Source organism: Lytechinus variegatus, chromosome 5, assembly GCF_018143015.1.
Source record: "Lytechinus variegatus isolate NC3 chromosome 5, Lvar_3.0, whole genome shotgun sequence".
Taxonomy (NCBI): domain Eukaryota; kingdom Metazoa; phylum Echinodermata; class Echinoidea; order Temnopleuroida; family Toxopneustidae; genus Lytechinus; species Lytechinus variegatus.
In genome coordinates this window covers 38,401,982-38,418,820 of record NC_054744.1, presented here as the reverse complement: position 1 = coordinate 38,418,820, position 16,839 = coordinate 38,401,982, and the positions used below count along the sequence as shown (strand labels likewise).

The following is a 16,839-nucleotide window of genomic DNA, read 5'->3' as shown; positions in this document are numbered from 1 at the left end:
AGGATTCGAGCCTATGTCGCTCTGATTGAAAGATGAGTCATAACCTTTAGACCAATAGATCAATAATAATAGTAGCAATAGTGATGATGGTAATAATAATAATAATCATAACTATAATTATCAGCATAATATTGATAATAATAATGATAATAATAATAATGATAATAATGTATGATAATTATTAGTCTTTTATCATTATTATTACTACTATTCTCTTATCATCGTTATTTTACTCATCATCATCATTACTATTATAACTATTACACTCTAAAAAACGAAGAGCCAATTTGAACGAAAAAAATCAGCACTCTGAAGTGCAGTCAGTATACACGCTCTTGAAGAGCTAAAATAGCTCTTCGCAGCTCTTCGTTTTTCAGAGTGTATTATTATCATCATCATCATCAATCAAGTTTCAAGTTCCGGATCTATTTCGGGCATAACACAGGCAGTCGATACATAACCTCTCTCCCTTGTAAATATTAATTTTTTTTATATATTTTACATCAAAACAAGAATTACGTACATGTACGACGATGTAGACCTATTACGAAAACATGCAAGAAAAGAGAAATAGACTAAAAAGCATTGAGAACGAAGAGGTGATACTCGATAATCAAACTTTTCTCTGTTTAGAAAAATAATGTCTTCATGATTTCCTAACAATTATCTGATAAATATGAAATAAGTAATGAACGTTTAATATAACTCTACTCGATGTATCAACACAAAGACACATGAACGACAGGTAAGTGACATATAACACGCAATAATTTCAACCTATGGCTTCACGAGCCAGTAATGTCCGTATATATATTCTAATTTCCCAGTCTTGGTTAATTGTCAAATAGATAAAAGCAAACTCTGCTGAATGAATGGATTAGATAGTAAATGTCATAGAAATTAGGGCCAAACAAGAACAGGAATGCTGTGTCTGTATTTCCTGAGTGTAAACGCGGCGGCAGCCACTGCGACAGTGAGTAGACCTAGAACGGCGAAAGCTACGCCAACACTACGCCTTGATGAGCCCGTTGTCCTCTTCAACAACCGATCCGTCTTTCTTGCCTCAAAAGTCACACCCTTACCACTACCTCTGAGAATCGGAAGAACGTTTCCACTTATCTGATGGCGGTCACCTCCCACCATTATTGCTTGTCTGTTATCAGCATCGACATCGTTGACGAGGGCCGTGTCCATACCAGCGTACATATAGACGTCTTCTTCGGAAGACTCAGAATCACCCCCATCGTCTCCAGCGAAGACACCAACATCAAATCCACCACCACCGCCTCCACCTCCACCACCACCACCACCACCATCACCTGCTGAACCGCCTATGCTCGAATATGCTGGTGCTGACATCCCAGCGTACGTTTCAGTCATGTCAGTCTGATCGAAAGGGATATCAAACAGCGTTTGCCGGGCTTCTCTTGACTTCCCAAGCCTCCGCGCGTCAGTCAGCACAAAACACACTGTATAAAAGAACAATCACATGGAAACAGGTTGCATAATTGTATGATAGTATCAGTGGAAAGGTTATACATGTACATGGTTTTATGCAGATATCGCCATTTTTCAACTTTAAAAAATCTGTTCGGGAATCTCACCAACAAGGCTGCAGAAGAAGGGTAACCAACTGAGAGGGCGGTTGCTCCCCTCACTCTCCCTATTTCCAGGGCTAAAGGATCCCTTTAACACCTCTGCCTCTTCCCGACATTGGCCCACACAGCTCTTTGTCATTCTTTTCGCAGCGGACCTGGATAATTCATTATTATATCACCAAGAAAAAAAACACACCCATAATACATCACTATCTTTATTTCATAATGCTCCCTTTTTCCTATTCTCCATGTTCTTGAATTTAAGTGCCCATCTGCGCCCGTCAGAAAAATCTATAGTATAAACCAAAAGTAACCTCCGCGGGCTTAATAATACAAATTGAATGTACTAGCAGCAATTACCCGTGGCAGCACAGGGGGTAGGAGTCATTTTTCTTTATCAAAGTGTGTGTGGGGGGGGAGGGGGTGAGAATCTTGTATGTACAGCTAGACTGCCTATATTCACACTGAAAGCCAAGCAGTTTATTGATGAAATATTTAGACAACTGATTCATAGCAGACTTCTCTTTCAATATAGATAGGAGGTTCAATTAAGTTAAGCATCTTGGGTTGAACTGGAGGAAGAACTTCAATAATCATTACACAGAGTGAAATCCAAATCTAACTATAAAATGGAAAAATGTATTAGAACACGGTGTATTCAGTAAGCAGTCAAGAGGCAATTATTGTGATATAGAAATGTTATGATTATATGTATTGGGTCAGAAATAAATATGTAAGTACATTGCACATGTACCTTACAATGTACATTAGACTGCGGTTGTTTGTACTTTTTAAATTAAAGGTTGCTCAATCATATATAAGTATGGCAGGATGTCGAAAAGAAGTGAGAGTGAGAGAAAGGGGGGGGGGGTTGATAAAATGAGTGAGACAGTCTGTAAAATCATTTTACCAATGCTTGTTTATTACGATCACACTACATTAGTATTTTGTTAATCACACAGAAATAAAGTTTAACATATGAATTGGCGAACATAATACTAAATATAGTTCATTTATATTTGTAAATGAATTTTAGAGACATTAATTTCGTTGAATGTGTGTAGCAAAGAAAGAAAATGCCAGTGTTACCAATGTTCCGAAGAAAATCTGATCAAATTTGCCCTTAAATAAAAGGGTTAATAGCAAATCTATTAAGAAATTTTTAATTTTGGGTTTTGGAACTTAGCACTGAGTTGATTATCAGACTCAACCAAACAACTTCATCAGATGTTGGAATTTAGATTTACTGCGGCATTAATCATTCAATATAAATATTATGTCTTACGTCAAAATACTAACCATGCACTGAACTGTGTGCAACAGAGCACTGGCACAGCTTGGCCTTGGAGCATTGAGTGGCAGGTAGCTGAATCTGTTAAAATACAGGATTAAATATAAAGGATGTTTTAATGAAACTGGGCAGAAACATTAGATCTAGACCCTTACCCCCAGCATATAGGCGCCGGAAGGGGGAGGGGGGGGGGAGCTGGGCAGTCGCCCCAAAAACAAAAAAGTGGGGGGCAAAACATATTTTCGCCCGCCCCCCCCAAAAAAAGTGGTAGTAATAGTATCATTGTTATTATTATTAAAAGTAGTAGTTGAAGGTTTTTATGTTTAATAGAAAGAATTGTATTTTGTTAATCACACAAAAATAAAGTTTTACATATGAATTGGCAAACATAATGTTTAAATATAGTTAATTTATTTGTAAATGAATTTTAGAGACATTAATTTTATTGAATGTGTGTAGCAAAAAAAAATGCCAGTGTTGCCAATTTTCAGAAGAAAATCTGATCAAATTTGCCTTTAAATAAAAGGGTTAATAGGAAATCTATTTAAGACAATTTTAATTTTGGGTTTTGGAACTTAGCACTGAGTTGATTATCTGACTCAACCAAACAACTTCAGCATATGTTGGAATTTAGATTTACTGCGGCATCAATCATTCAATATAAATATTACATTTTACGTCAAAATACTAACCATGCACTGAACTGTGTACAACAGAGCACTGGCACAGTTTGATTTTGGAGCGTTGAGTAGCAGGTAGCTGAATCTGTTAAAATACAGGATTATATAGGTTAATAGAACCTAATATATAGAACCGGACTATTTCACACAATTCAAATATGCTGAATCTGATAAGATCGGTTCCCAAGCTAATTTCTCATGTTTTGACCACCTAATTTGCATAAAACAAAATGGCTGCCAAATTGATAATTCAGAATATTATTTCGACAATGTTCTTTAATTATATTCGCTTTCACAGACATGAATACTGCAAAATCCTGCATACATACGTGTACCTTTCGGGAAAAATTGTTATTTTTGTTTCCGGCTAATGAATTATGCAAATTTATGCATATTTTGGATCATTATGCTTTAATTTGATAATTTAAGCTCAAATGTTTATATTTTTGGTACTAATAGTATTTGCATCATTATAAATAATTGTACGGCCCTTAGAATATAATATCACAGTGAATATTAATGTATTTTATTGTTTTTTAATTTCTTATGTATTTCTTTGTATTTTGTACCTTTTGTTTCGTGCATGTTTTGTTATGGGATCTGTCAAAGTATTGATTATCTGAATCAATGGCAGAAAATAACAAGTTTCAATGATTTTTACATGTTTTTATTCGTATATATCCATGGGCATTCACAGATGCACCTACTCCCACACTCACATCTGCATACAAAGGTAAATTCCCGCAGGGAGGGCCTTCGCACTGGTGGTGATCCTACGAATTTCATGAACCTATCTGTATTCAAGCGAATGTCACTATTCATTGCTTAAATTTTGAATGTAAAATGTTTTTTTAATTATTATATCAATCAATTCATATTTACAGTTTTAGATGATGGATTATTAAATTTGAATCATGACAGTACTGTAAATCTCAACTCCTATAGTCAATCAGTAACATTTAATATCCTTTGGAGTAGTCATGTTCCCCGACCAACAGAATCTCATCACACATACATGTGTGTGTATATATATACATGTAGGGGAAGGCGGGGTAAGTTGTGACAGTTTTTGCTTTTTGCATGTTAGAATTGATATGATTAATAATCTTGTCGAAATAAGTACCTTGCCTTGAAATTTAATTCTTCTGAAATATTTTCCACCTTTATATAATTTTCTATCCCCACACTGAAAGTCATCGTGACCTTTGAAAAAAACGATGTCAAATGGCTCAACTTGCCCCATATATGGGGTAAGTTTGAGCCACCTTCTGGGTAAGTTGAGCCACAAAAACTATGTACAAAATGTATGGGGAGAACCAGCATGTCAATTTTTTGCTTAAAGTCTTTTCACTTGCTAATTCTCTATAAATACTAACATCCTGTAAAAGGAAAAGAGCAGTCATGTAAGTTTGCTCCTTTCAGCCTGCATTTCAATTGATTTTTATGGTTTGTTTGTTTTTTAAGATACATTACCATAGGAATTACCATGGCTCAACTTGCCCATGCTGTTTGGCTCAACTTACCCCAGTCCGAACTTAGTGCGATAATTTTGTATCCACACATTTATTATGCATCCATCATATAAAAGACTATGACAAGAATGAAGATCCATACCTGGACTAATAATGTTGTTATCATGTCTTTATTATATTTAAAGACATGTGTGTTTATAAAGCACTTATCTATTTCACACTCTTTTTTACTTTTTGGCTGAAATTCATATTTTTCCCTCTAAAAAACTAGTTTTTGTTTCAAAGTTGGAAACAATGTGGTGGGGTTAGGGGTTATGCTATGGGTCATCAATACATGACACCACCACAATGTCTGACTCATTCATTATTGGCCTGGGGCTGGTGGCTCAACTTGCCCCTATGCTCAACTTACCCCGCCTTCCCCTATATAATGTACATATCAGGAATGCGAAACAAATTCACGAGTAATGCAGTTTTTGCAATGCCAACAATTAAGTTCTTTTATTCACTCTCCAAATTTTCGGTAGACCTCTACCTTCTTTAGAGAAGATTCGTGAATTGTGACAAGTTTGAATGACAGTTGTTTCTATTAAAGCGTGCGCGATCTCAGCGGGACTAGGGTAACTGCTGCTAGGTGCGCAAAATGCTGTTAAAACCAAGATGCTTATACATGTATATATATATATATATATATATATATATATATATATATAATATATATATATATAATATATATATATATATATATATATATACATATATATATATATATATATATATACACTTGGACACTTCGCTCGATGGGGATGCGCATTGTCATCCATGAGAACAAACTGTTCGAATCAGCTAGGAAAATTGATTAATCAAAGAATTCAACCAGGGGACACTCTTAGAGATGTCCGGCGTTATCTCCGGGAAGAATGGGACAACAACACCCCAGAGCAAATTCGCCGACTTGTGACAAGCATATGAGATCGATGTGCTGTGCTGCACTCATTCAGAGCCAGGATGGACAAACGAGATATTGAATTTTCTTTTTCCTTATGCCAAGATACTGGAATTTGACATTTTTTCATCGACTAACTTTGACTTAAAATTCCAGTGTAATTAAGATGCATCAAAGGTGGATAACTTTCTCTTCACTTTTAGAGTGGTATTTGACTTTAACTTTGCTTTCATCGTTAAACAACACCCCAGAGCAAATTCGCCGACTTGTGACAAGCATATGAGATCGATGTGCTGTGCTGCACTCATTCAGAGCCAGTATGGACAAACGAGATATTGAATTTTCTTTTTCCTTATGCCAAGATACTGGAATTTGACATTTTTTCATCGACTAACTTTGACTTAAAATTCCAGTGTAATTGTGATGCATCCAAGGTGGATAACTTTCTCTTCACTTTTAGAGTGGTATTTGACTTTAACTTTGCTTTCATCGTTAAATGGATATTGATGCCACTTAAACTTTCACAACTGAAAGAATGGCTGATCGTTTTCTTGCAATTTTCTTTTACTGACATTGCTATTGTTTAATGCCTGTAACCAGCCATGCACTGACTGGTCCATTTCTTGCAATTTTCTTTTACTGACATTGCTATTGTTTAAAGCATTTAACCACCCATGCATGACTGTTCACATGAAAATTTCATGTCATACTGGAAGAGGAATATTGTCTGGTCATGTTGACATACAATAATTTGCCTTTAATCAAATATCTATATGGAATATCTTAACTTTTATAAGTGTCCAAGAACTTTTTTTGCTGAGTGTATATATATATATATTGAGTGTAATTTTCTTTAGCAAAATGAAGTGAAAACAGTCTGCTGAAAATGAAATGTCTTGTGTGTTCTCCATTGTGCTTGTTAAATTGTCCCAATTTTGAAGAAAAAAGTTCTCAGAACTGAAATCACATATTTATAAATCATCTAATATCTCATTTTGCCTATCAATTAGACCGTTTTAAATGATTTAAAAGCCAGACTTTGGTGTTCTAAAGTTCCACGACTAATAAGTCACTGTATGTTCTTTTGATAACAAACTTTGATAATTGGACTTCATTAACTGATTACAAGTGCATCTCCATAATATATCTTTTCCAATGCAGTACTGCACTTGTCCTATCAAGGATTGCCGCTTCATCCAACTTAGACATGTTAGAGGCATCCAACTTCCCCCAGCTTGATACACCTTCGGGGTGTTGAATGATCAATGTTAATTATCATCGACCTGGTGTTCCATTGGATGGCTTGATTGATAGGGCAGCCTCATATTATAAAATTGTTGAAATCAAATCAATTTAGCGCAAGTATTCTGCGGAGGCAGTTCGTATCGAAGTCATCGTGTTTGTGTTCTTGAGATGTCCGATTCTTATATGTCACATATCCATAGAGAAAACCTAAACTTTTGGTTTTGAGAGAGAATCTGCTGTCTGACCAGATCTTGTTTCAGGTGTTAAAATGCTCGGAATGCACCTTTCAATACCACAGTGAATTCTGTAATGTCCCCTTGGCCATTTATCGAACTTTTGATATTGACACATCTCCATATCTTCAGACTATTTCTAATTGATAACGAAGATATCTTTCAGAGGATGGTGGGTTCCTGACATGTTTGGTGTTCCTGTTGGTTATTATTAATCCACTTCTTTTGATCAGTATTAAACCCAACATCAATAGCTTACCCAGCTCTGATTGGCTGCATGCGAGTCTGAGATATCAAAGTCAAGGTCGAGAATTTATTTTATTGTAGAGCCAGGAGATCTTTTTCTATGAAGAAAGCAGTTGCCTAAGTTATGTTTGACTTGTCATCCGGTTTTGATACTACCGAACATGTCATTCTTCTTGGGGGACTGACAGTCTGTTTTGGAATTGATGATTCTGCACTCCAATGGCTTTCCCTTTACATTGCCAACAGGAGGACAAGCTGTATTCCGGGGGGGGGGGCACTTCCATTCACGAGTGGATACCATGCGCGACAATGGGGTCTCGAAAAGCACCCTAAACACGAAATTTCCATATTCTGAAAATGCACCACTTAACAAGTATTGGCGTGTGAAACCCTACCCTTAACAAGTATTGGAAACAAAACGATACTCTTGGCAAATATTCCCTGAAATGAACCCCTAAACAAGTGCAGGAATGTACGACCCCACCTTCTACACCTCGCGCAAAGCAGACTCTAAACATGAAGAGTTTGGGCAAAAAGGACATCCTCTATAAAACATTTTAATTTTGTTTTATCATCCCCGCTAATTCGACCCTAAACAAGTAATTTTCCGAGCGAAATAGATACCCTTTTTTCATTATTTTTGTGTTTTTTACACCCTCATCACGTTACGTACGTAACGTGCCCTATCGTGAAAAAGACATCCTCTTTACGTGTTGTTTTTGGTCGCGCATGGTATCCACTCGTCAATGTAAGTGGCCCCGGGCTGTATTCATCACTGGCATGCAGTCTCCTGTTACTATCCTTCGCTATGGAGTTCCTTGGGAGTCGGTCCTTGGTCCCTTGTTCTTCAAACTGTACATCACTCCTCTTTGCTCTATAATGTGGCAACGTGGTCTTGGTGTACACTTCTATGCTGATGACATCCAGCTGTATACCTCACTTTTGATCCAAAAGTTAAAGATACAGAGGATTCGATGTTGGATGAAGGTCAACTTCTTGGAGCTTAACGATTAAAAGCGAAGTATCTTGTTCTGTCATCTCCATATGCGTATACTACAACTCCAGTCTTAATAGGTGAGGAAGCTATATATCTCCAGTATGCAAGGCTAGATATCTTGGCGTAGTCTTTGATAGAACAATGAGCATGAAGAAACTCACATCACATGTCTGCCAATCTGCATATTACCAGCTTCACAGAATTGATGAGATCAGACAATGTCGTACATGAGGTGGTGCGGAAAATATCATACATGGCCATAGATAACCTCTAGACTGGACTTCTGCAAACTGTCTCCATGCTGGCTTACCTTCATCAGGCATCCTTATAGCACTTTTCAACCATAGTACGCAGTGTGAAAATTTGTTCTGCATTGGGCAGTGACTGGGCTGGAAACCTTGTTTTGCCCATGTTTTACCATGGAGCTAATCTGTGTTTAGCCCCCTATTTTTATCATTTCCTCTTCTGTATTCAGTATCGTTTGGCAAAGAATCTTCGATGGCAAAGATTGGATAGAAGCTGTGGTTTTCAGTTATTACTTTGATGGTTGACTCAGAGGAAATAAATATATCGGTACTGATAAAAAACGAGTTAGTGACCCGGTAATACAGACCCTTTGCCTTTATAACAACTTGTTCTTTTGTTAACTGACATGATTGCCGTTCTGATGGAAACAAATCAAATATATAATCTTGCTACAAGGATGTTAACAATGTACTGATACTTAAGTCCGATTGATAAACTACACTGCATAAATCATACGTTTAATTGATTATTGGGTCTGTTATCTAATTATAAAGGATATATCAGACATTTTGATATAAATATTTCAAGAAATCTAATTCCAGCATGAATACAGGTTTTCTAACTTTTAAACCCTTCTTTTCTGACGGGTTCATTGAATTTGGTAATTGTCATAATTATAGGATCAGCATTAATGTGTTTTATATTGGGCATACCTTGCAAATATATTACTTTCTATATACAGGTGTGGGTGTGGGAGTATGTGTGTGTATTTGTTCCTGAATACATTTAACAATTCTAGCAAAAGAAGTTTATCAATGATTCAACAACTGAAGCTTAATATTTGTCTGCCATTGATATTAGTTTTTTAAAGATCTCATATCAAACATAAAGAAAATGGCAAAATATACAAGAACATAAAAACATCAAAAAATAATAAAATACATATAAAAATTGACTTAAATATTATATTTCGGGGCCAAACAGTTATCACAATGATACAAATGATATTTGTACCCATAATAATAATTTATTTAGGTGTAATTATCAAATTATAGCACATTTTTGCAAAATATGCATAAATTTGAATAATTAATTAGCAGCAAACAGAAATAACAAATTTTCCTGAATGGTACATGTTATGTAAGCAGGATTTTGCAGTATCCATATCGGTAAAAGGGAATATTATATAAGAATATTGCAGAAATATGATTATAAATAGTCAATTTGGCAGCCATTTTGTTTATGCAAATTAGGTGGTCAAAACATAAAAAATTGGCTTGGGAACCGGTCTTATCACTTTCAGCACATTCAAATTAGGTGAAATTGACCGGTTTCCAACTTTTACCCCAAAATGCTTCTTGAACTCAAATTCTCCCCATATTGGTCTTGTCTATTTAATGAAACTGGGTAGGTAGGTCATAGGATTGACCTACCTTATCAAGAAAAGGTAACCTTCTCAAAGATTCATCATGAAGGTTTTATCTCCCGATTTCACTGATGTTGACATAGATTCTAGGCCTACAAATAATATTCTCACTTCATTCTCACCTGATCAGCAAGCAGGTGACAGTGAAGTGAGAATATTGTTCGTATGTCAAAGAAATCGGGAGATAAAACCTTTGTGATGGTGTTTTGCAACATGTACCGTCGCAAGAAATACACATCGCTTGTGAGTTGTGTTACGCGTTTGCGATTACTGCTGCTGCAGCGTGTGACGCGTGTAGCGGTATCCTCAGCGGGGCATGCATGCTTTGTATTTCGCTGACCCGAGAGAGGTAAAAGGGACTGGGAACTTCGAAGCTATACTCAGGGCTGCGAAAAGGACTGCCAAAAAGTTACGAATTGTAAAAAAAACTTTAAATAATGCGACCAAAATACCACAAACAACCCCCCTCATGACAATCTGTGAACAATTTAACCATGTTTAGAAAAAATTCCAGCTCCATTGAGTGGAAAACCACGGAGAAAAGCTGCTTCAAACAAACGGACGGACACACAAGATTAGCCAATTTATAGTAAGGATACAATTTTAGATGTACAGCTGCTATGTTAAATATTAATTCAAAAGAAAATGGTGAGATAAATCTGCTAACATTGCTTTATTTCATTTCTTTCCCAACTACCTCAATTACCCGAACCATCCATCCTTCTCGTGCCAATATTTCTTGCTTCTTTAATTTGCACACACCCTCAGCATTATCTCAACCATTGATATTTGACGATATACCTTTTTATTTGCAACAAATATAAGATTTGATAAAATTTGAACTATGTAAATTTATTCAATAAAACATAACTGAAACTAGGACCCCGTTCTCATTTCAATTCTCAAAAAACTAGTTTAGTGGAAACCGGTCCAGGAAGCCAGTTTTGTTAGCGTATACCCATCTGATCACCCGATAGTCAAGCGGCCTTGCTGCTAAAGAAACGCTCTCAGTGGGATGATATGTTTCTGCGCCCTAATGACGACAACAGAAAGGGATGATACAATCACAATTTTAACATATGAAGGGGGAGCATTTGCATCCCTGTTCCCTTGATTGCCTCGACGGGTAGACTTTAAAAGCCTTTGCCAAGTTCATCTTTAAAAGGCGTCCTGTTCTCGATGATTGAGGTATACCTTTGTGGTTAATGACTCACCACAGTCATCTAGGAATGCCGAGATGGAGGAAACGTTAGAACTACTAGTACCCTGGCTGGAAAGGAACCAATGACCTACCGTTTAAAGTTCCCGATAAGAGCCAATAACCTGAATATTGTTGTCATGTGTGTCCCATATGTACGGTGCAGGGACAGATCAGAATGGAAGGGGAAGGACACAGACATTTTCCGAAATTTTGTAGAAGCAAAAAAAAAAGAAGAAATTTATTACGATATGACAATTTTTACTCTACAGTGCGTATCAAAAAAAGTTTACACTTTGAAAAAGCCCTGGGAATTAAAAAATATACAACATATGGGTACTTTTTTCACATATTATCTTGGGTTTGGGTCTCATCTATCCAATGAAAGTAAAAGTTTTGACAGAATGTTACACTTGAGTGAGCACTGTCCATTTTTGTAAAGCTCGCAGAAATCTGTTTGCGCAGAAATGCTCGTTTTCACGCTGTGTCAAGGGGAAAGGGCGAAATCAAACTTACCCTGCTAAACATTTCTCATAAATTTCCCTCGGACTTTTGGTCAATTGAAATAAAAGGGATACATTCAAGCATTTTGTAACAAATTAGCCACCCAAATTGAAATTTCAACACTTAGTAAGGACAACCTTTACCCCTTTTGTGCCAGCTGGATCTGAGGACATAACTGAATCTGAATAAAAGTTTATCTCAAACATTTTCACCTTTTTTCATTAAATTTTTATCATTTAAAGTGGGTTTACATGTCATTTTTCATTTAATACTTGTTTCTCCACACTTTTCCCAAGCTTGACAATGATTAACAAAATGAAAATCAAGCCTAAGCCATTTCATGTAAATCGCAGCTCAGTGTAAAGCAAATATCGTCACGATGGCCTCGGTGTGTGGGGGTGTGGGGTGGGGCGTAATGCACTCTTCGAAGTGTTTTAGGCAAGGAAACAAGTTAAAAAGGTAAAACATATCTTCAAATCAATTTTACTAGCTAAATTCTACACGTTCTTCATGATTTAGGTCTAATTTTATTCGCATAACTATTTCAAAGTTCTGCGCAAATCATTTTTCACTAACTTTTCAAAAGTAAGTGGTGCTCACTCAAGCGGAAATATTTTTCGACAGTTATCATGGTTATATCGTCATTTGCTTAAATGGATCTGTACCAATGTTAAAATGTTGGAAAAATTTTCAGGATATTACAAATGTATAATTTTACAGGATTTTTTCTAAGTGTAAACTTTTTTTTTGATACGCACTGTATATCTGGAGCAATACCTTTCCAGCACACACACAAAAATGACAAAGAGAAAATATTTTCACTTTCGGGATCCATTTTCATCGCTTCAAATGATTGGAGGAGGGAGGGGAGGGGGAGAAATAGAGGGACTATATTTTGTTTGTTTTTTTGTTTTATTTCCGTATATAAAATAACAAATACAAAGTACATATACATATAACATGAGATGAAGAGGTCAATGTTAAAATACAAGAATAAAAGATAAGGCAATAAAATTAATTATACGGCTGGTAATCCATTTTCAGCTACAATAATGCATTGCTGCTGGTCTTCCATGAAGCCAGTTTACTTGCAATAAGGCTATGATTACCATAATGAAAAGGAAGTTGACCTCCAGACATAAAAGTGAACTCATAAAAAAAAAGAAAAAAAAAACATATAACCTACACTTACCCCCCCCCCCTTCCCCAGGTACAAATCAGTGATTTAATTTCATTTAGCACAGATATATTTCAAAAATGTATTTTTAAAAGAATTAAAAGTGGTGACATTACGCACGTACAAAGGGATTCTGTTGAATTCAGAGGCAGCTCGGTAAGAGAAAGATCTTTTACAACTATTGGTTCTAGGTCTGGTCAACATATGTTATTTTCATTTCTAAGAGGGTAAGGAGTAGGTTTTGTACAAAACACACTTTTCATATATTCAGTGGACATGTTGTTACTAATCTTATACATGGATAATATCAATATATTCGTGTACAACCTTCGCCAAAGAGGGTGGGGAATGTGTCGCTTGTTATCCCTCGCAGTGCTCACCTGGCATGATTGCTCGTTTATGAGGACAACCTCCTCTTAAGTATAGGAGATCATCAATCCCATGAGGCCGAGACACCAAAGATTTTTTTTTCATGGAACGTTCTGCCTTTTTTGCAAGATGCTCGCCGTACAGTTCAATTGCTGCTTGGTCTACACCCTCTTTGTCGAATTAACGTTTGGTCTCATCCCACATGGTAGAATTCTGTTTCGTCAACAGCTTCTGCTTCTTACGATTTGATCAAATGCAACGGATACAGAAAGCCGAGCTGACTCCGGCTTTCTGGAAACCGGATAACAATTTCGGGATTCTATTCAATAGCTGATCATTCAGCTTTTGGAACAAAATAATCGGGAAGCTGATGCCTTTTGAATAGAGTAGACGCCTTACAATTTAGCCCATTCGCAATTTTGTCTAATTTACTGTGGCCTATGAGCTGTTTTGAATCAAAATTTTATTTGACAAAGTGCAAAATTGTAAGTAGACAAACTACAAATCAGACCATGCGAGAATTAGAATAACAGTTATTCCTAGTGAGACCAAATCATAACTAGAAAAGAAATATATACCTTTTAAGAATGAGACCATCTGCGAAAAGTTGGATAATCCACAATAGATGAGACTGAAGACTGCAACATTTCGTGTTACAAAAAACAGTACCAATTATGATAAAACAAAAATATGGCATAATAATTAAAAAAAAAACATTCATATCTTAACTCAACATACCAGACACAATCGCAGCGAGGCAGATGACATTGAAGGAAGAAGCCATTGCTAATTAAGTTTTAATCACCACAAAAGTGAAACAGTGATGCGTTCAGTCAAAGAAGCAGACCATAGGCATACACAGAAAAGATGGTGTCCTAACTCGTGATGCCGTCCTCTCCGCAAGAGATTGCAGACTCCGAACTGAGGTCTTAGTAGAACGAATTATCTTTTAAATATCACTTCACTTTCTTGTATTGGGGTACTTCTTGCATCCAAGGGGGCAATTACGTCACATTCAATCTTTCAGATTCGAAATAAAAAGAGAGAGGAGGGAAAGATAGCTAGAGAGGAGAGAGAGGGGAAGGAGAAATTGTAAGAGAGAAGTTGATGAAGAGAAATGCAGAAAACGTGAGAGGCAGATGGAGAGAGGGGAGATAAAAAAGAGAGATAGGACAGAGAGAGTGAGAGAGGGAGAGATGGAGAGACAGACAGAGATGGAAAGAGGTAGGAGATGAAAAGAGCCTTGCTCGGAAGTAAGTTACATTTTCTTGGCATCGTTTCGACATACTAAATAAAAGACTTTTACTCAAAAGTTGTTCGGATATATGAGAGGAAAAGCGAGATAATGTTCTGAATATTCCATTAAAAACATACATAAGATGTGTAAGCCGCCGATAACCTCATGGGAAAAGTTTTGTTTTTGACAGCAGTGGTAGCGTGCCAAGTTTAAAAACTTTGTGATTCCCTGGCAGCTTTGAGGCCATGCAGAGGGGAAAATTGATGGTAGATTGATAATTGTATAATATTGGATGGCCTTGAGGTTAATACAAGGAAATATTGGACGAGCTTTGCATAAATATTGGACGAGTCGAAGACGAGTCCAATATTTTGCAAAGCGAGTCCTATATTTCCTTGTATTGACCGAAAAATGGGACATCCACTATTATGATTATTATTCATACAGAGAATTTTAGCAAATAATTTTTAACTTACCCTCCCGCCCTGAGACTCTGACTCTGCTCTACGGTACGATGTCCTACTACATTGTCAGTAGGCCCCTATACTCGATCTTGGGATATGCTTTCAGTGCAGGTCTAAAGTTTTCCAATGTCTAGATAGTCACGAAATATTATGTACATTCCAAACTCCAAAGGAAGAAGCCTCAAAGTAGCGTATAACATTAACACAAAAGTCTGTAAAGTTAACTTGAACACCAGTTTTTTATTTACATGTATTTACAAAATTCTGTATTTAAGTTTTTCTCACGCAGATAATCTTTGAATACACTCAACGAGATCTTGGTGGCTTTGTGAGTATTTTTACCGTCCTTGTTATTCAGAAGTTGTTCATAATTATCAGAATCCAGATCAGCAAATCTCCGACGAGTTGCATCCATGACAGCAGCCACGTTACTTGTTACTAATGTTAGGCCGAGATCTATTTCCACCAGATTAACTAGTCTAGGTCTAGACTAGAATTAGACTCGACTCGACTAGCCTATATCCGATACCGTAGGTCGGTACGGTATGTATAAACTAGCTGTTTGTGGCCATGCATGCGCGTATCCTTAACCAATCACAGTGCAGTTTACAAACTTCGGGGATACCCCTTCTAGTCGTCCAATATTTTCAAATTGTGTCACCTCGGAAAAAAATATTAGGTGAGTTCAACAAACTTTAAGTGGGTCGACTGCATTAAACGAATTCTAAAGTAAACGAACTAAACTAATTCTTGTTATCATAATAATACATTGGAATGTAGCAATTACCCCGGGGGGCCACTTACATTGACGAGTGGATACCATGCGCGACCCCAAAAACACGTAAAATGGATGTCCTTTTCACGATAGGGCACGTTACGTACGTAACGTGATAAGGGTGTCAAAAACACAAAAATAATGAAAAAAGGGTATCTATTTCGCTAGGAAAATTACGTGTTTAGGGTCGAATTTGCGGGGATGATAAAACAAAATTAAAATGTTTTATAAAGGATGTCCTCTTTTGCCCCAACACTACGTGTTTAGAGTCCTATTTGCGCGAGGTGTAGAAGGTGGGTTCGTACTAAACCAAATAAGGTAAAGCCGACGACCGAAGGACCCGTAACAATAAAACATTCCTGTACTTGTTTAGGGGTTCATTTCAGGGAATATTTGCCAAGAGTATCGTTTTGTTTCCAATACTTGTTCAGGGTAAGGTTTCACACGCCAATACTTGTTAAGGGGTGCATTTTCAGAATATGGAAATTACGTGTTTAGGGTGCTTTTCGAGACCCCATGGTCGCGCATGGTATCCACTCGTGAATAGAAGTGGCCCCCCCGGGTAATTACCAGACACTCATTGAACACCTATAGATGAAGAGTGAAAAAAAAATCTATTTTGCAACAAAGGCGCCATTCAACACCCGGAAGTACTGTTGCGAAATTGCAGAATAACGTTTCACCCAATAAAATGAACGAATACAGGCTACACAAGTGATGCAGTGATGTTCGCAC

General features: G+C 36.8%; 1 protein-coding gene across 1 annotated transcript; it reads right to left on the bottom strand.

The window, feature by feature from the left end:
* Nucleotides 1–528: 528 nt before the first annotated feature.
* On the bottom strand, nucleotides 529–3,658 carry LOC121414934. Its single transcript, XM_041607980.1, has 3 exons — nucleotides 3,582–3,658; nucleotides 2,898–2,970; nucleotides 529–1,469 (listed from the first exon to the last, which is right to left on the bottom strand). Exons 1-3 carry the CDS (start codon nucleotides 3,582–3,584, stop codon nucleotides 901–903), a joined length of 645 nt encoding a protein of 214 aa, XP_041463914.1. The 5' UTR covers nucleotides 3,585–3,658; the 3' UTR covers nucleotides 529–900.
* Between the last annotated feature and the right edge of the window lie 13,181 nt (nucleotides 3,659–16,839).